This window comes from Convolutriloba macropyga, chromosome 12 (genome assembly GCF_964194025.1).
Source record: "Convolutriloba macropyga chromosome 12, txConMacr16.3, whole genome shotgun sequence".
Taxonomy (NCBI): domain Eukaryota; kingdom Metazoa; phylum Xenacoelomorpha; order Acoela; family Convolutidae; genus Convolutriloba; species Convolutriloba macropyga.
In genome coordinates this window covers 45,660,877-45,680,943 of record NC_134479.1, presented here as the reverse complement: position 1 = coordinate 45,680,943, position 20,067 = coordinate 45,660,877, and the positions used below count along the sequence as shown (strand labels likewise).

At 34.3% G+C, this 20,067-nt stretch overlaps 1 protein-coding gene across 4 annotated transcripts in view; it reads right to left on the bottom strand.

The window, feature by feature from the left end:
• Positions 1 to 2,767: 2,767 nt before the first annotated feature.
• The window catches only part of LOC142351017 (protein tweety homolog 2-like), a 54,705-nt gene continuing 37,405 nt past the window's right edge, over positions 2,768 to 20,067 (bottom strand). For 2 of the 4 annotated variants that reach the window (XR_012760934.1, XM_075403064.1), the window contains exons 12-13: positions 13,431 to 13,498; positions 2,768 to 3,816 (exon numbers count right to left, since the gene is read on the bottom strand). Coding sequence is in view for 3 of the 4 variants with exons in the window: in XM_075403064.1 (XP_075259179.1) it covers positions 13,470 to 13,498 (29 nt within the window). In the remaining variant the exon portion in view is untranslated. The remainder of the gene's footprint in view (positions 3,817 to 13,430; positions 13,499 to 20,067) is intronic. The other 2 variants (XM_075403066.1, XM_075403063.1) reach the window with 1 other exon arrangement.

Sequence of the window (20,067 nt, the reverse complement as noted above, 5' to 3'; positions counted from 1 at the left end):
ATGCAGCGAAATAAAGTACATAATAAAACAAAACCTTTTAAATTAATTTTTAAATAACTTTTTCCTAATATGCAATTCCACACGAATCCAACTTAATCGACCATTTAAAAGAAGAATAATGACATAAGAGACAACAGTAAGATCCAAAAGAAAGATGTGTGTCACTTTTGTGTAGTCATATTTTACATTTTGATTTAATAACATTTCTATGTTGCGACCTCAGCTAGAGGACATATAGCATATAAAAATGCATTGAGACTCAAAAAGAAAAAAATAAACCACCTACTTCATAAAACAACACCCCATCAAAACTTCCGTGTCTGCTCTTATTAGGTGCAACAATAGCAAAACTTGTGAAAAGCATTAAGAAAAAAAAATGATACAAGTCGAATCATAAGGTCTAAAAAACTGCCGAAAAATCTAGTACCCACCGAAAAATTCCTATCAGATTGTTAAATACCTGCCCGAAATTAGCTTAAAAAGCGTCCAAGTCAAAATAAGTTAAAGAGCTCAAAATTGGATTTATAAGCCAACTATATTCCGAAAAGGTTAGAAAATTTCAGCCTACGGTAACTTGTTATTTGATACCGGACTACCACTTTGGAACAATAAAAAAACTGACAATTAAACTAAAAACTGCTTCAAAAAAGGCGCCTCTTAGTAAACACAAACTTTTCTCCCGCTTAGCCAACTATTTCACCCCCCCCCCCCCCCCCCCCTGGTGTACTCTCTCTCTATCAAATATGCCGCACGAACAAAATTCTATCTTCGCCCTGATTTTGATTTTTGTTCGGCAATTCATCCTAAACAGTTAATTTTTACATATATTTTCCGTATTAAATACAGTCCAACAACGCTTTCTATCACAAAAAATTGCTCAACTAATACTCCTCTTCGAGTCGCAAGAATCAGCAACCCAATACAATCCAAATGCTTGATTGCAAAATAGAGCCGCTATTATGACCGGCTGACATGCGGGGCGGCTATTAGTAATGACACTAAGTGATGACAAAACAAGCAGAATTCAAAAAATCACAGAGGTGTTAGAAAATAACTATAAAGTCAAGCAAAGGCGTTGTTAAATAGTTACATAAGTTAGATACTATTTAAATATTACAAACATAGCCGGCAGATTGCCGGAATAGCATTGAATAAATTTGCGTGCCGCATAAAACAGATAGAAACAGACGCAGATCTAAATTGAAAAACAAAAATCGACGCCGCTCAAAAAGCTAGTAAAAAACATTCAGCGATAACTTAATAAAGTTTTTTGAAATTCATTCCGCAGAAGCCTTTTATTAGGGACCTTTACTGCCCATAAGTTTTAAAGTGCAAAAGCCACTTTATTGAGTGGGGCAATTCACGTATGATCAAAATCTCATCACGCAAATGCCTTAAATACTTTTTCTAGAGAGAGAGAGAGAGAGAGAGAGAGAGAGAGAGAGAGAGAGAGAGAGAGAGAAGAGAGAGAGATAGAGAAGTGGTGTCACGCGCGTAAACGCTGTTAGTGAGAGGAAAAGTTCATTCAGAAAATTTGATTTTTTTCAGCTTTGATGTGTGCATAGATGTAAAACGAAAAAGATTGTCAGACGACGAAACAAAAAAACATAGCAGGACAAGTCCTAACGTACATTTCAAAGAAATTTCATTGACTGAACAAATAAATAAACCTAGAACGGACTTTGAATCTGGAAAACCATTTCTAAAAAAATCGAATGCCAAATGACGCATGTGAACAAAAAACCACTAGCGAGAAGGCGAATTTTTATTCAAACACCGTTTTCTCACTCTAAATTTATAACTCTTTCTTTTGATTTTGCTCTTTTGACATGGACCGTATTAACTAAATTACGTAAATTAACGCGTGAAAGAATTTAAAACCTATTCAGTTGAAACAGTGAGTGAAGTAAGTCAGAAGTCAAACGTAAAAATCGTGCCTTATGTAAAACGAAAAACGTGATCGAAAGGTAAAGCGAATAAAAAAACATAGCAGCACAAGTCCTGACGTACAATTCAAAGAATTTTCATTGATTAAATTAAAAACTAGACCTAGAACGGACTATGAGACGATTGGAAAAACCATTTCTAAAAGAATCAGATAAAAAAAACAAAAAAAAACAGAAAATCAATGTCGAAATGCCGCTAGGGAGAACAAAACCGTTTTCTCACTCTACTTTCAAATTAGAGCGAAAACAATTCACGCCGCAAAACCACTCGCTTTTTCGCTCCACTTCCTGTTTCGGCGTGACCAAAATCACTACTAAAATTTGGCTTCAAAAATCATAAAAAGGTGTGAACAGATCTTAAAAGACAGCGCCCCAATACAATTCAAATTCTTTGAATTGTAAAAAGGCTTCTCCAATACTCCTCCGCCCCAATACAAGAAAGAAACCACCCCAATAGAACTCAAATTGTTTGAATTGTAAAAAACCAAGAGCACCACAATATAGCTCCGCTCAGCTTACAGCTTTGCAGTTATAAAAACCTAGGCAGAGTCCAATAATAGACTAGATACCGCTTCGCCGTTATTTAGCTGCAGGCAAGAATATAGCCTGTTCCAAGCGCAAAGACGCACTACTTTATTACTCCTATTCAAGTCATAAAAAAGACAGCGCCCCAAATTCTTTGGCCCCAATTTCCATCCAAACCATAGAGAACCTGCACACGTCGTTTGCATCAACAATGAGTTACGACTTCCGACTCCTTTAGGTTTCTAACTACTCGCGCGAAGTTAAAAGAGCAACTTGAGCAGCTGACAGAAAAAGTATCGGTCAACAATATTTAATTCTGACTTTAGATAAAAACGAAAGATTTATTCAACAATTGGGATTTGTTTCTACACATCAAGATAGATCTAATAATCACAAGTACAAATTTAACTCGCTTTATTTGTTTCAGACTCAGAACATCAGGTCATATACACTCGCGTTCAACCTAGTTATAACTATCTGGATTATAATTTTCTTGTATTATGACCTGATATCGAGTTATTACGAAGCTCTGCTTCTTATCAATGTAGTAATCTAAACGCATGCAATTTGCAACAAAATTGTTGCTTATAATAACGGTTTTGAAAATTACTCTATAGCATCGAAAATGTTTTTTCAGGACAACCATATGAACGAATGGACAATTGAAAGTTTATACTAATTTTTACCGATCAAATTTTAACTAGCAACGATTAGAAAAATAATCTCAGTTAGAAGTCTTCAGCGTAATTCAAACATGATTAGTAGTACAGTATAATGATTAATCTACAAAAAAGAGGGACAGTTGATCTTAAAACGAGTCTTGATCTTTTAAATAATGAAGGGCAGTTGTTTTACATGAAGCCAATATCAATTCTTTAGATCATTCAAATACAAAATCAGTTCTAATTTAAGTTAAAGTTTTCTTTTTGTTACTGAAATAACTCGAGTTTTTGCAGATCCATATTTCGCGTGCTTAAGTGCAGTTGCAGTGCCAGTGTTGTGTTTCGAAACTCTGCTAGATAATTTCTTCAGCTTGTAATAGTAATGTTTTCACGTGGAAAGCTTTTGTGGTTTAGTTCTGATGGTTATTAGACCAAATATGGCCATAGTTCTTCGGCAGCAATGAATTGAATTGAGACGATACCACTGTTTTAAGGGTTAAAAGGTTATCCGAACGCTGACGAGTGGAAATGAAAGTCGAAAGGTCGAGGGGTCAGTGACGAAATATCTGTTCAATACTGTTGTTTGTTATTGTGATTGTTATTATTGGGTACTGCTGACAAGGTGGTGATTCACAGTCGTGTTATAGTTCTGAGACGGCTGAATTCCTAACTGATTGCACGTACTGAAACAACAATTGCGTGATAACTCTCACTCAAAATTTGAAAATTAAGCGTTTATAATTACATGCATGCTCTTTTGTTTTCGACAAAACCGTCGCCGTTCATTCAACTCTATCAATCAAAAGGAAAATCAGCCACTACTTATTATTTTACATCACAACTTCTGGTGTTGATTTGATGAAAAAATTGCAAAAAATTTCATCATTTAGTTGACGAAAAATTTCAAAAGTCAACAGTGGGGAATTTCACATGGTTACTTTGTTACTTGCCCACTGCTCTAGGAAATGGCCTTCAAAAATTGCTCCTATTTTTGAAAATGCAAAAATTTGGAGAAAAAATAATATCAAAAGAAAGGAGGTCATTTTGCCAAAAAAGGCCTCTCCACGTCAATTCGTGGATCTTTCAACTATTCACTTCGGACAAAATTCTCTCAACGTATACAACTTAAAATACGCCCAATAAAGGAAACATTAGTTCATTAGTGACCATTTAGAAATGCTGATATCTAGCAAGCGGATTTAGGTTAGGCTCCTTATAAATCTGAAGGAGAGCCTTGTCAATCATGAGAAGTTACACGATCGAATTCATCATTTAGACAAAGAGCAGCGCATAAAAAAAGACCAACAGCTCCAAATAATTGTTGCTGTGAAATCAGCACAACCAAACGCAACTCATAAGATAAATCAAGCAAAACAAAACAGCCTCCATTTATTCCCGATAAGAATTACAAACGCTTTCGGTTAAGAAAACAAACAACCAGCTAAGGTCGCAAAAATTAAGCTCAAACCATCAGAATAGCCCCCAAAAAATAGCCAGGAAAATAGCCGACGTTGACACGCTTGATGCACATCGGGATTGAAACAGAAAAAGAGAAAAGATATAAACTGACAAAATTTTCTATTTTTTCGAGTGTCAAAAAGTTTTCTAATTCGGCGTGCAGTTTCGTTCGGATTCTAAAACTATACTTAATTCAGCTTTTAAACTAAAAGCTAATAAGCTTAATACCGATTTCAGCTAGCATACACTCTAATGAACTTTGATAACCTAATTCTTAATGACTTAATGACCGGGCTTTATCGGTTTACCCAGTCTCTTTTGATTTTGCTCTTTTGACCTTGACTGTATTCACCATCTTGCGTAACTCATTGAGTGAAATGGATTTAAAGAATATTTAGTTGAAACAGTGAGTGAGGTAAGACAGAAGTCAAACGTGAAACAAAAAACGTGATCAAAAGGTAAAACAAACTAAAAAACAAGTCCTGACGTACAATTCAAAAAAGTTTCATTGACTACACAAAAAATTTGACCTGGAATGGACTATGAGTGAATTAGAAAAACCATTTCTAAAAAATCAGATCGAAAAAACGAAAAAATCAGAAAATCAATGTCAAAATGCCGCATGTGAAAAACCAATAGCGATAAATTGAAATTTGGTTTTAACAAAAAATAGGCCTAGAATGAACGATGAAAGGATTGGGAAAACCATTTAGAAAAAAATCCAATCCAAAAAACCGAAAAAAACAGTAAAAATCAAAATGAAATTATAGCATGTGAACAAAAAAACCACTAGAGAATTTTTGTTTCAACACCGTTTTCTCACTCTACTTTAAAATTAGAGCGAAAAAATTTCACACCGCAAAATCACACGCTTTTTCGCTCCACTTCCTATTTCGACGTGACTAAAATCATTACTCCAATTTGACTTCAAAAATCATGAAAATGTGTGAACAGATCTTAAAAAACATAGCCGGAAGAATTCCGGAAACGACTCGAAGGAGAAAATATATTTAATATATGACTTATGACTATATTAACTTATGGCTAAACAACTATTTTGAACCCTGAACCTCCACAAATGCCATAAAAAATTTAAGGAAGAATAGAAACGGCATTCAAAAACAAATTGAACAAAAAAACTACAAAAAATTAATGAGTTTTTTTAATAGTACAAGGAAACATAAAGCCGAATGAAGTTCCTTTGCAATTAGAGCAATAAAAGCTCACAAAACAATGGGCAAGTCATATTAGGCTAAGAAACTTGTCTAAATTTTAAAGAAAAACAGCAAAAAAATAAGAAATGGTTTCAAAATTTTTCCGTCAACTTTCCTAAGAAAAAAAATGATTTATACCAAGGAAACTTTAGTCAATTGGTATCTTAATTTCCTTAAGTAACAACCTTTTATCCAAATCCCACTTGAAGCCTTAAAGCAAAAAAACGCAAAAAATCATTAAACTTCGTCTAAAAATCAGCAAAACTGATCAATATCCTCCAAATTAGCATTTAACTCAAACTAACTACTTGAACCCTTCAATTCCTATCAAAACACATACAATGTCAAATGCCTAAAACTAATACAATGTCAAATTCAAACCTCAACCATCAAAAGTTGCAAAAAACTGCTTTTAAAAGCCGCACGTGGACAAAAAAGTTTCGCTTGCTTGTAATTTTCCACAGTTGCGTTTTCAGATACTTGAAGAAGTGAAATTGAGAAAAATCATAAAAAGTCCGAGCATATTTTACAGCTGCAATGTTTCTTCCACTAATTCGCTTACATTTTTAAAAATTTCTAGTGTGCCTCCCCTCCCTATTTCACAAAATTTCTTCTTGATGAACGAAAAGCAATTTGTAATTTAGCAGAAATCAAAAGTGAAATTTAATTTTTTAAAGGCGTTATTTTCTTGTCTTCGGAAACTCAAAGCTTCCGAGCAAAATCGAAAATAAATTGAAGCAAATACAAACAGTGACCTCTCGACTAGACATTATAGCCTAAATTAACCAAGCGGAAGGCTGGGGTCAAATCTCGACCCCCCACCTAATGCAAACTTGAATGCAGTGGAATTGGTTCATTTTATTATTCTCAATATCAAAATTACGCCTGAAAGATTTTTGACCTGATCAAGATTTAACTTTAAGTGCAGCTTATTAGAAACATGATAAACGTCCGCCTGTAAGTTTGAGCTCTGAGTTTCATGAGAATGGCCAATTTTTCTGAATTGGAATGGATTTTGAAGTCACACGAGTATGCATTAAGATTATGAAAAGAGCCTAACCTGATTTACTACACTACGAAAAAGGAAATTGATATGTATATCTAATGCTTACTGTTGGCATCTATTCTGTTTGGGCCCTCCAGCTTAATGAGCATAAAAATTTCATGGCCCAAGTGCATGTGATATTTTTGAACAGTAGGGTGCCGTACAAAAAACAACTTTTGTAACTGGGGGTCGTATAAACCACCGGGGAGAGAGGGGGCTGATTACAGAATACATCCTACTTTTGTTAGCAACTATACAAATGATCCACTTTTAATGGTTTTGCACAAATTTGACAAGACAACCAGAGATAGTGAGTATAAAGTATAAATTTTTCTAGCTGTGAATGGCAGAAGTTCAGAGAAGTAAACATAACCGACTAAACGTCGGAAGAATTGCTCTCGAACGACTAGAGGGAGCTCTAATCAATTGCAGCCTGCTTCAGTCGGGGGGCGGGGGGGAGGGAGGGAGGAAGGCAGGGAGGGAGGGAGGGAGGGAGGGAGGGAGGGAGGAAGGGAGGGGGAGCCTAAATGGGACTAAGAAGCTCAATAGTGGGCTTCAAACAACCACATTAGAGGTTAACATATACCACTATTAAGTTTTAAAGTAAAAAATGGAACCACTTTCGGTGCACTTTTCGTTTGACTTTTAGTATTAAATTGCCGCCAATTGAGTTCAGTTGCTTGAAATTGTGATTGAGAGAGAATTTTAGATCACGCGAAACGCAAAAAGTCAGGGGCGTAAAAGTCACTCGAAAAGTCGAAATTGTCAGCGACAATTTTGCATAAAAAACAGCCGGTAGAATACCCTAACTTGGACAAAATCAGAATATCGAAAACACTAGAAATAACAAAAATAGTAGACCAATATAACATAAAAAGCGTTAACATTTTTTCAGTTCAGTTAAAGCTCGAACAGAAAGAAGTCAAAACGCAAGTCATGAACAAACCTGCTTTCTGCTAAAAAACCTGCAGAATCTCAACACTCCTCTTCGAGTCGTAAAAAAGACACACACGTTTACAATAATTGCTATGAACTTCGTTCAAGAGCAATTAAAAAGTCAGGGACGATTGGTATTGTTCCGACCACAACTTAGTGTTTTTTAGTCAATTTTGGTCTATCGATATATTACCCGTACAGAGATGTGAGTGGTTTCATTAGAAAGTCTGTCAAGCGTAGAATATTAAAACAGACCCGGCAGATTGCCTAAAAATAGCTGCCGTTGATTCCAATAAGCATGATTGGGATTGAAAGAATAGAAGATATTGAAAAAAAAAAGATTTTTGTACAAAAACATTTTTCAAGTCCGATTTATTTTAATGGCATTTCGTAGTTGAACATAAAGTACTTCTGGTTCTTAGAGAGAGGCTACAGGGGCTACTATCAATACCAATAAGCATTAGAGATGGTAACTAAGACTTATAGGAACGACGTTCAAATAGCGGGCATCTAAAATTGGGCTTTATGGGTTTATCCCGTTTCTGATTCTGACTTCAATTTTTTATACTGACTCTGTTCATTTTGAATTGCTTTGCTGAGCAACTGATGTTCATAATCACTTTGAACAGAATGAGAGAAGAGAGAAACTAGCCTAGAGAAGTCAAAAAGATATCACGCAAAATGTTGAAAAAGCGGCAAAATGAGGTAAAGCGAAACATTTTTTTATTCGATGAAGTAAAAAAAAACATAGCAGGACAAATCCTGAAATACAATCCAAGTAATTGAATGAAAGACAGACCTAATGAACCTGATCAGCAGTTCAATTGAACACTCCCAGCCAACAAGACAAAATCTCAAAAGTTGTTGAAGGCCATACATGGCTCATTTCAAAATACTCATTAACTCACGCAAAAACATTGAAAGAGATGAATCTGCCACTAAAAGTAGATAAACTTGACAAATATGACAAATGCATCAAGAAACTGAGAATAGAAAATTTAAAGAAAATTTCCACAAATAGGGCTATAAAAAAGGTCAAAACATCTTTTTTGACTCTGTAGTTCTGTTTTGTAAACCGTCTACAAGATTTTAAAAGTTTCGTTGGCCAGTAAAGATAGTTAAACTCAGAGAATGACAAAAAATCGAAAATTTTGAAACAATCGAAAATTTTAAATTACAAGCTTTATTTCAAAAATTCCCAACAATTGCAAAACTAAAAAATTGGAAACCAATTTATTGCCCCTAGAAACTATGTAGTAACATACTAGCAAACCCTATAGGAGGTTCCCTGGCCACTGAATAAAAATTTCAAAAATTTAAAGAAAAAAATTGCAACTTTATCAAAAAATTGGTAAAAGATATTAAAATGTTGAATACCATTCCATGGTCAAAAAATATTTTCAGTAAACTGTTATCAAACCCTAGATGAGACTTCTTGCCCCCTGGGGCTGGAAAACTTGAATAGTGACAAAAAAATATCAAAATTCAAAAAAAAACCAAGTTTGCTTAAAAAAAAATGGTAAAATTCATGAAGTTAAAATGCTTAAAACCACTTCATTATCACTAGAAACTATGCAATAACCTATTATTAAACCCCAGAGGAGCTTTTTTGACATCAAAGTCTGAAACAACTCAAAAAATGACATATTATTTTAAACAATTTGAAACAAATTAGTATAAATTACCGTGTTTATGTTTGGAGTAGCAAAAGATATAGCGCTTAAAGTGGCCGTAAAAAGCAATTACGTCTTGCAGAGGACCTTTATAAACTTTAATAAACCTCAATTTCAGACTGGTCTAACAAAAAATCCAAAAAAAAATGAAAAAGTGCTAAAAATTTCATTATTTTAGGCTCAAAAAATCCAAAATGACCTTTTAACCTTGAATTACGGCCTTCATTCTGAGTACTTGAGGGACTACTAAACGCGGGCCTCTAATGAAACTTGATTCCCGCTGAGCTTTACCTGTTTATCCCGTTTTGAAAGCTCAAAGTGTGAAACAGGTGTGAAAACATCTTACAAAAATTAAAAAAAAGACAGAGCACCAATACAATCCATTTCTTGGATTGTAATAGGAGCGCTATAATAGCCGGCTGAAAAGATGAGGGCGGCTATTAATTAAAAAAGACTTGGTTTTTTCGAGGAATTATTGAGGTTTATGTGAATATTCGGGTGATTTACGAGTGTTAGTGCTCACAATTTCATCAATTTTGCTGAAAAATGTCAGAATTAATAACCAAAATAATATTTGTTTTACATTTTATTGGACGGTAGTTGAACAGTTTGGTCCAATTGTTGAGGAAAAATTTGGCTAAATTGTTGAAAAATATGCATTTTGTCATCAAAATTGCACAATTATGCTTCTTTAGCCCACTTAGTCCAAAATGGCCGAAATTAAAGACTTCAGAACTGTTGTCTCAATCTTCCTTTACTCAATTGAGGACTAATTTTACTTCCTGGGAAATTTCTCGGATTAAATTTTCCGTCTTTCGCTAAATTTGTTTCGTTATCTAGAGCGATATTTATCGGAAAATCAATATTTAAGTTTTTTTTCAATTAAATGATGTTTTAGGCTATAATATGCAGCAATTGCATCTCTACAAGAGACAGAAAAAAATGGAAGACTAAATCTGGTCACATTCTGGATTATTAGTCAAAACAATTCTTGGGGCGCCGTCTTTTTAAAAAATCATTTTGTTTTTTTTTACTCCAATTACAGACAACTCAATTTTCAAAGAGAGGTTCAATCAATGATAGATCTCAATGACGTTCAAATGAGACCCAACGAATAATTATTACGATCTCCGAGAAAAGCTCATGATTTAAATATATATGGGCTCACACAATATTTTCGTAAACTTGATGAATTCTTGAGATTTGCGTGCAATTGTTGTTCTCATTGCAGTCTTATGACCGAGTCTCATTAATCAAAAGTCCAACACGCTATCTAAAGATGTATCATTGAAACCATATATTGGCTTCAGTTGATAACTATTGGCTCTTTTATTAGCTTCGACATTTTCTCGCAAGTGTTATTTTGCCGTTGTTACTAAGTGTTCATAAAAGATGAAAAAGTGTTCACTTTTTGCAATAATTAATTTTGTGTTGTTGTTTGTCTTTTCTCGTAGTCTCATTGATGACAGATCGTATCAGCCCTCAAAGGAAATTATTTATTTCATTTAGTGTTGCTTCAATATATGATTTTTTAAAACTCATACACCATTTTTAAAACTTTTATTAATTCTTGAAAGTTTCCTCTCTTCTTAATGTGGAGGCCAAAATATCGATGAGCAGGGTTCAAACACTGTCCGAACTCACATTACTGATGCTCCATTTTTGAAAAGCTCTCAAATTGGCCTGGCGAGAACACTAGCAGGACATGAATTATTGCTACAAACTTGTTTGAAAGCACAAACTAAGATGGGATCATTTATAGTCTTGTTATTGCTTGAGAGTTATAGTTTTTGTTACGCGTTAGCTTCTCATTTGCAGCCATTGAGAAATAAGAAAAATTGACAGAATCAGTCATTGAAAGTCAATCAAACAAGGGCATGCAAACATGACAAAAGCCTCACACTAAATGAAGTCAAGTTTAGTTAAAGAAACGCAAGGTGCGATAAAAGATTCTATTACCGCTTTATTTGTTATTTATGACAAGGCCGACAAAAATTTTAGCCATATTATAGCAGCAAAACAACACAAACCTTTTCACAACTTGTGGGGTTGAGACAAATGTACACAAATAATGTTCAATAAATATGGACACAGAACCAAAAAATCGTTCTAGAAGTCATAAAACAAGAATCGATGCAATCTTGTTATAAGATAGAGGGACAAAACTCAGTGGCTCCATTCCAGCCAATCCAAGATCAGTAAAAAGTTCTAACAAAAAAACTAGCTCCGCATCCAATAGTGCTAATCTTTTTTATCTAATAGTGATTATCATAAAAAAATGGGAAGCCTGCAATTAAGCTACATATACCGTAACGGTTCCCGTAGAAAAAAAAATATTAGAATCTAAGTTAGTATCCCAATTTAAATGCAACCGCATTATGCTTTGAAAAATGGCTTAACTAATCGCTGCAGTATTACGCGCAGATGGCAACTTAATTCGTCGATAAAATATGTCGGAATGGAAAAATAAAATGTATTGTTTAAAATCTGCTCTAATCTACTGTGTCGCAATGTAACAAACCGCATGTTTATGAAACACATGTTATAGACATTATGCCTTTTATATTTATTAGAAGCTCTTGCGCAATTTTAGGTCAAACAACTTATAATCAAAGATCATCACGTTATATCTTAATACGCGGTGAACTAATTCTTAACTCGTTTCATAACTTGCATCAGAATTACAATGTAATATAACTTCATGTAAATTTGCGGTTCTTCAGCATTTTGACGTCTTGATAAATATCAGACTATAAATAGTGAAAACAACCGAAGTCATCGTGAACAAATTTAACTTTAAATTCAGACGTCATTTGCCTACAAAGACTAGATGTACCTTGCGTGCTTTGAACTAATTGACAATTGTTATGCAAATATTTCTAATTAGTTAAATTGAACTATGGGTCGATTGTTAGGCGTTTTTGTGTACCTTACCATTCTACATGTAAAAATCGAGTTCTACCTTTGCATGACGGAAAATAAGCTACATGTAAATAAATTTGGTTTTTGATGGCATCGGTAGCCATTTAAATATATTGATGAAAACAACCTACGCTAAATCATCAGAGCGGACCGGCGACATTTTAAGTGAAGTTATTGTTTGTTTATTGCTCTTCAAACCAAACAATTACAGCGAGCGCACGTTACAAATTTGACGGCCGTTCATTGTATCATTACCACTCTTTGTTTCTCTAATTGAGCAATCTATGGTATTGCTAAGCCAAACATAGATAAGTTTGCAAGAAAATTCAGACGGAGAAAATCAGACTTCAAAAAACATCACCGATATGTGACAGAACTAACGAAAAGTTTTCAGGGTAAAACTTGACCACCAAGATGACTTTGCTGGCCTCCCAGAAAACTTGGGCAATCGTAGTTAAAACTTGTCCGACAACTGAGTGCAAGCATCAGACATGTCATGCCTCATTTTGGTTTTAAATGAACGAAAGCCCAAAGCCATTAAAACTAATCATCATGCTATGAAATGTACTGGGAGTTTCAGGTAGCAAGCTATGAGCCCACACAAAACAGCGTCTATCATGTAAAAATAACATCACTATTCGTTAACACTTAGTTGCAATATGTGTGCAAGCATTTTTTAGCACAATAATGTATAATATAATGGCCAATATCCATTTTCATCACGTAACAAATTTACTTTTGAAGATCTTTCAATCAATTCATTCGCCCAAATTTCGCCTACCCTATCAATTATTTCTGGCACCTAAATTTTCTAACGACGACTCAGCGTTTCTGCTTAGATTTGCAACAAATTTTTTGGACGGCAATTCTCAATAATTGTGGTCGACGAATAAAATTATTTTCGGCTTTGTTTTGTGTCGGCTCATAGAAGGTTGATGTGAGTGAACAAACAAAGGCATACATATAAACATAAACCAAACCACGCGTGATCACTTTCTATCTACTTTCTATCGCTGCAGCCGCAGCATCCATCATTCGGCGGTACTTACATTTCAATGGGCGAATTTGAAATTGGACATTAATTAATTTCAGGGTTCCGTCCAATTTAGATGTGGTACTGTAACAACAAAAGTGAACTGAATAGAAGCTGCTGGCAGTATAAACATTTTTTAAAAAACCTTTTGTGCCCAAATTTTTTATTTAAAATAAGTTCATAGACTTAGGGGGTTTAGACTTACAATTATATAATTTGAAATCTACACTTCCTTTGCGAGCATTGAAATTCAAACTTTTGGTGCGCGTTTTTATGAGCAGAATTTGCAGTGACGGAATCCGTTAGACAACGGCAGAATAAGCGAATAACGAGAAAAAGAAGATTTTTGCCAGTCTTTACGAGGCACAGTATGTTCGTACGTACCTCTCAAGTCTGACACGACAAAGCCGCTTACTTTGAAAAAAACAGGTTTCTCGTTCTCAAAAATTTACTTTCCACAATCGAACTGACAGTTCTTTCAATGCAAAAAAGTCGAAAACTCAGAAGCAAGGGAGAAAAAAAGATTCACTACAATTATTGTTCGAAAATAACAGTTCAATTAAAATATAACTGATGAAATTTTCTACAAAAACCAAGACCGCTACTCCGAAACCACTTCTCTCGGTCACATGTCAAAGCATAAAAATTTGATTTGAAAAACATAGCCGGCAGATTGCCGGAATAGCTGCGAAATAGACTTGCGTGCCGTAAAATACAGATGGAAAAAGATACAGAAGTGAGTTGATAATAGTCATCGCCGCCGCCTATAAAACTTACAAGTTTATTTTCAAAGGAGATTGTTTTTGGGTGCAAAAATATTTTCCCTGTCGCGTCTCGAACCGGCGATCTCCGGATTAACAGCCTGTCGCCTTAACCACTCGGCTGTCGGACCATACAATCTCTTTTCTTACAATCAAGTTTGTTTTAGGAACAGATTCTGTTTCTGAATAACCGCAATTTAGGTCACGCAGAAAGCGTGAAATCAAGCGCGAAAAAACCATTTAAGCAGTGACGAGACAGAATGTTCTAGAACAATTGTAAAACGAAAATGAAGCGTCAGACGACGAAACAAAAAAACATAGCCGGAAGAATTCCGGAAGCGACTCGAAGCGTCAGAACTTCACTAACAAAACCGTAATTGCAACGGAAGCCACTACCTTTTGTATTAAACCATTAACTCACTACGTCCCCAGGTCTGCTCTAAAAATTGGTGAAACTTAAAACACTGTCAACAAGAGAAACAAAATGCAGCAAAATTTTATATTATTGAAACGTTTGGTAAAGTTAAAACAATCCAAAACAATTAAGGTGGTAAAAAACAGATAGTCTGAAAAAGCTGACAAGGTTATCAACAGCCCTCAAATAATTCATGATTCTAATCTGAAAAAGATCGCGAAAGCAGACGGCAGATAATAATCTTAGAAACTAAGTTAAATCTTTTCAAAAAAGAAAGCTCAATTTTAAGAATCAGAAAACACCTTTAACTACACTTCTAATCGCTGCGATTAAGACAAAAAACAACACACACCTGTTCCTTCTTTTACATAAGCTAGACAACATGATTTCATACTAAATCAAAAATAAAATTGATCATAGAAAAGACATAAGCCGCAGAATTTTCAAAGGCAAAAAATCGTTTTAATTAATACCAAGGCCTGAAGAAAGCTGTAGTAATTAGTCATAAGTGGACATTTTGGAAAAAGCTTGCTATCAAACTCTCAGTACTGCCTTATGTTGAACGAAATCAAATGCAAACCAAAGAAATGACAAAAATCTAAGAAAAAGCTGAAATCATTTATTTTCTACAACTGAAAAAAACAACATACCGAAAATAAATGTAGGTGCCAGGAAAAAACTAAAATCATACTAACTAAAGTGTAAATATGGGCACAATGTAAGGAGCACCGTAACAAAAAGACACTCTTAATTTTTGAAAGTTGAAAATCAATTTAAAAAATTCAAGAAAAACGAATACATTTCATTGTTCAGCATTCAAGACATAGAAAAGATAACTAGCCATCCAGTACAAAGATCTATTCTCCTGAAGAGAAGAGAAAATAGGAAAAAGCAGAATTCATAAATACGGAAAATTGAAACATTCTGCAAAAAAATGGTCAAAAAAATTTTAAGACTGCATATATGAAAAAGTTTTAAATGTTTTTTCCAAAACTTAACGCCAACAAATGATTGAATTTTTATTGAAACGAAATTAAAGTCCCTCATGTTGCACAAAAAACTATTTCTAGCAATTACAACCAAAATACAAAAGAAAAATTGACGAAAATCGGAAAAAAAACTACCAAAATCGTATTAGCATATGTACAATTTTATGAAACAAAATTACATCGAGAAAGAAAGAGGCGTTGAGCATAAGAATTATCAAAAAGAAGTTGCCATATTAACTGATTTTTGACAAAAAGACGGTTAAAAGATCCAAAAATGAAGAAATTAATACTATAAAAGCCAAAAATTAACTAAAAAAATCAAGAATTATGTGCCAATTTTCAACTTGAAACGCATTTTCAGGCTCTGCAAAACACTGTGGTATCAATTTCCGAGGTTGACATTTCAATATAGTATCGAATAAAATTTATTTCTACAAGAAACCAAATTAAAAGCAAAAAAATTGGGCCACTTAGACGAAAAAACGGCTAAAAACGGTCATCTATATGTGCAATTCAGTCAAAAACTACTTTTCAAAGTCAAAAAGTCATTCACTAAACGCAGCGCATGATCAAAAAACTTCTCTCGCTTAGCAAAAATCTGTTCACCAAGACAGCTTTTCTCACTTTCGCTTTTAGGTCAAAATGCCGCGTGAACAAATCTACTTCCTGTAAAAAAAAACCGAGAGAAAACCAATACTCCTCTTCGAGTCGTACTCACTTTCGCTTTTAGGTCAAAATGCCGCGTGAACAAATCTACTTCCTGTAAAAAAAACCGAGAGAAAACCAATACTCCTCTTCGAGTCGTAAAAAACCAAGAGCACCGCAATATAGCTACGCTCAGCTTACAGCTTCGCAGCTATAACAAAGACACATACTCGGACAAAACTCGATTTTAAAAGGAAGGAAGAAAACATACTAACCTTAAATTTTTTGAGTAAAATCAAAGTTGGTTAAAAAAAGTTCAAAAAGTTCAAGTGTCAAAGTTAAAACATAACCGATCGGAGAGGGGTTGGCTTTGGTAGTAGTTTCAGTTTAAGGGGGAGCTTGCCGCACTAAGTGGGTGGAGAGGTCGAGGCGGGGGTCCAAATTTCCCAAAATGACCTCTAAATCGTGAAATTATTCCTGGTGAGCAGTTTTGATGAAACATATTTTCAGTGACTAATAGATCTAAGAGCACTGAACAGAGACTCAACGCCCTCGAAGTTTGCCAGCTGGAAGCTTGAGCAAAATGAAAAGGCAAAACATAGCTGCCAGATTTCGAGAAAATAGCCGCGACAGATCTGCAGTCTCAAAAACAGTAAGAAAGACCTAAAAAGAAAGTTACTTTTCATTAGGGGATGGGATGTTATATTTTGATTAAGAATCTGTATAGCTGATTGATGCTTCTATTAGCTGCTCTTGAATAACCTTTAATTAGAGTAAAGAGAATTGAATTAATTGAATTAAAGTAAAGAGAAATCAATTTGAGAGTGACGAAGTCATTTTTGAGAGTGAGGTAAGTCACGAGTGACCAAAAACTTAATCACTCGAAAAAACAAAAACTCGCTACACCAATAGTGAAAAATGACGTTAAGCACGCAACTCAGTTGAAATTGAATGATCGAATAAAAAAACATAGCAAGGCATGTCCATGTCCTGACGTACAATTCAAAGAATTTTCATTGACTAAACAAAAAACTAGACCTAGAACGGACTATGAGTGAATTAGGAATACCATTTCTAAAAAAATCAGAAAATCAATGTCCAAATGCTCTTAGCGAGAACAAAAACCACTAGCGAGAGAGCGAACTTTTGTTCAAACACCGTTTTCTCATTCTGCTTAAAAATTAGAGCGAAAAATTTTCACGCCCCAAAACCACTCGCTCTTTCGCTCCACTTCCTGTTTCGGCGAGACCAAAATCACTACTCGAATTTGACTTCAAAAATCATGCAAATGCGTGAACAGATGTTAAAAAAAGACAGCGACCCAATACAATTCAAATTCAAATTCTTTGAATTGTAATAAGAGAAGGCCAATAATAGCATCAGCTATCGCTTCGCGACTATTAAAAATGATCATGGAAAATGCTTTACAAAGACAACAGGACCCAAATGATTGAGACATTTTTTACTCTATACAATATTTCAGCAAGGTGCTGAAAAAAGAAGAAACGCTCAAAATGAACATTAAAACTAAAAACTAAACGCTTAATTGTTCCAACACTTTTCAACATGGGCGAATATATATGGGGGCTGCCTTTTTTATTCAGTCAAATTTTCACTTACTGTTTGTGCATCGTAGAGGGAAAAGAAAATAACCATTTTGTAGTCCTCGGTATCTAGTATTGCTTAATATAAAAAATGTCAGAAATTTGAAAGAGGGGGAACATTTTAATAATTCGAAGAGAAAATCGAAAAGGAGAACTGACCAAAAACTTTGAAAATCAAAATTGTTCGCTATCAAATTTTGTAAACATTTCTTTTCCGTCATGCTTTCTGCTGGCTGAAAATTATACTCAGAACCACGATTTCTCTGTATCAAATATATTTTTATATTTTTTTTGGAAAAAGGAAGACCTCAGGCAATTTCGAGCTCTCAGAATAGCAAAACTAAAAGCAGAAAAATGCATTCTTTTCCAAACTCTAGAGTCGTTTTTACAAACAATTCTTCTTATTTCGTCAAAACCCACCATTTAAATTTTTCAGAACCGAGGAGACGTAAAAAAAACCAGTTTTATGCAACGAACAGCAATTCAACCAAATTCATTATTAGAAAGTAAAGAAGGAAATCTTTTTTTATCTTTTATTATTTGTAAAACTTATGCCGACAGAGCAGATTTTTCGAACTAACCTCCATTAGCATAACCCATAACAAAAACATTTGAGTTGAAGAGTTTATTGATCACCAGTTGAGAAAATGTTCGATTTCATTTTTTTGAATTTAAGAAAAGTATTTTTCATTTCTGTATTCTGAAATTGCTCTTCGAAATGATCTTTTCCAGACTGTGCGTGTTTCTGTTTTTATTTAAAAGTGATTATTTTAATTGATTTTGAAAAGTCCTGGTAAAAAAGGGGGTGTTTTTGAAAGATGAAAAAATCATTTTCAGTTCACATTGAAACCCACTGTTAACCATTTTTCCAATGCTACTGAATAAGAGTTTTTAAGTACATCCTTAAACGTTCCCTCTCATGGTAGACACATCTAGATGCAAGAGTGCAAAAACTGTCAGAAATCCATTAAAAAAATTACTTAAAAAATTTGCTGCACATTTTGGTTTTAAATAAGTTCAAAACCAAAATTGTGTTTATTAAATCTAGCTGGATATGCCAGATTTTCAAAAAAATCGAATGGGACCATTAAGCTCTAGAATTTTAAAAATGACAATTGAAATTTCTTCCAAAATCTTTTCAAATTTTAAAGTCAGATTTACAATTAACCATAGATTTGACTCAAGAATCTCATCCCAGATAAAAACAAGACATGAATGTGCGATGCAGACCATGGGTAAAGATTATTTGTCAAAAATATTTTTGTGTCGGGGTTGCTGTGTATTTGTGTGTGCGTGCGTGCTCTTGTGTGGGTGTAAAAATGTCAGTACAAGTATTTTTTTTTGCCAATCTATATAAGTTGCTTTCGGATACTCCCTACGGTTACTTTGACAAAAGTTAATCGTTGTTTTTGCAACCCTGAGATTTATACTGTAACTTACTGTGCTACGCGCACACTCGCACGAGCCATATTGTTTATATTTAATATACGGATTTTCATCTTTCAAATTTGCATTTTCATCTTCCAAATTTGAAAACTTGCGTTAAAAATTCTCGAAAAAACATGATACGTGGTGGAAAAAACCAGAGAAAATTTGAGGAGATAGTCATAAAAAATTCTCCAAATTAAAAATCATTCAAGCAAAAATTTCATTCAAAAAGACTACTACTATAATAGCTTCAAAATTCGTTGACGAGCAAAAAGAACCGAGGGGCTCGAGATTTTCCACAACACGTTAATCTGATTCCGTTCAAGACAACGAAATATTTGTGGGTATCAGTAACATGAAACAATCTCGTCAAGTGAAAAAAATCTCAACGAGGTACGCCAAAGATTTGAAGTACGCATTGATTGTTTCTGCTGATACATACAAGCGCGCCACATACACACACGCAGAGCTTAAGTAGAATGCATATAACGCATAGAACTCCCATTACCAAAAATCTACCGTATAAACAAGGGTCTAATTTTGTGGGGCGGGCCATAATAGGAAAGACAGGAAGTTTCATTGCCCAATTTACTAGCAATTTTAACATGCTTCAAGCAATGTTAATTTGTAAGTTTTGCGGCAGCTACTCATAATTTCATAGGCATCAAAAGTAGAAAAACCTCATACATATATTTCGGAAACACTTCTCATTAAAATTTCACGCGCTTTTCATATGACGTAATCGCACAACCGGCAACACAACTTATCAAGAACAATACCATAAAGCATTTGCATATCAAAGCGAATTATA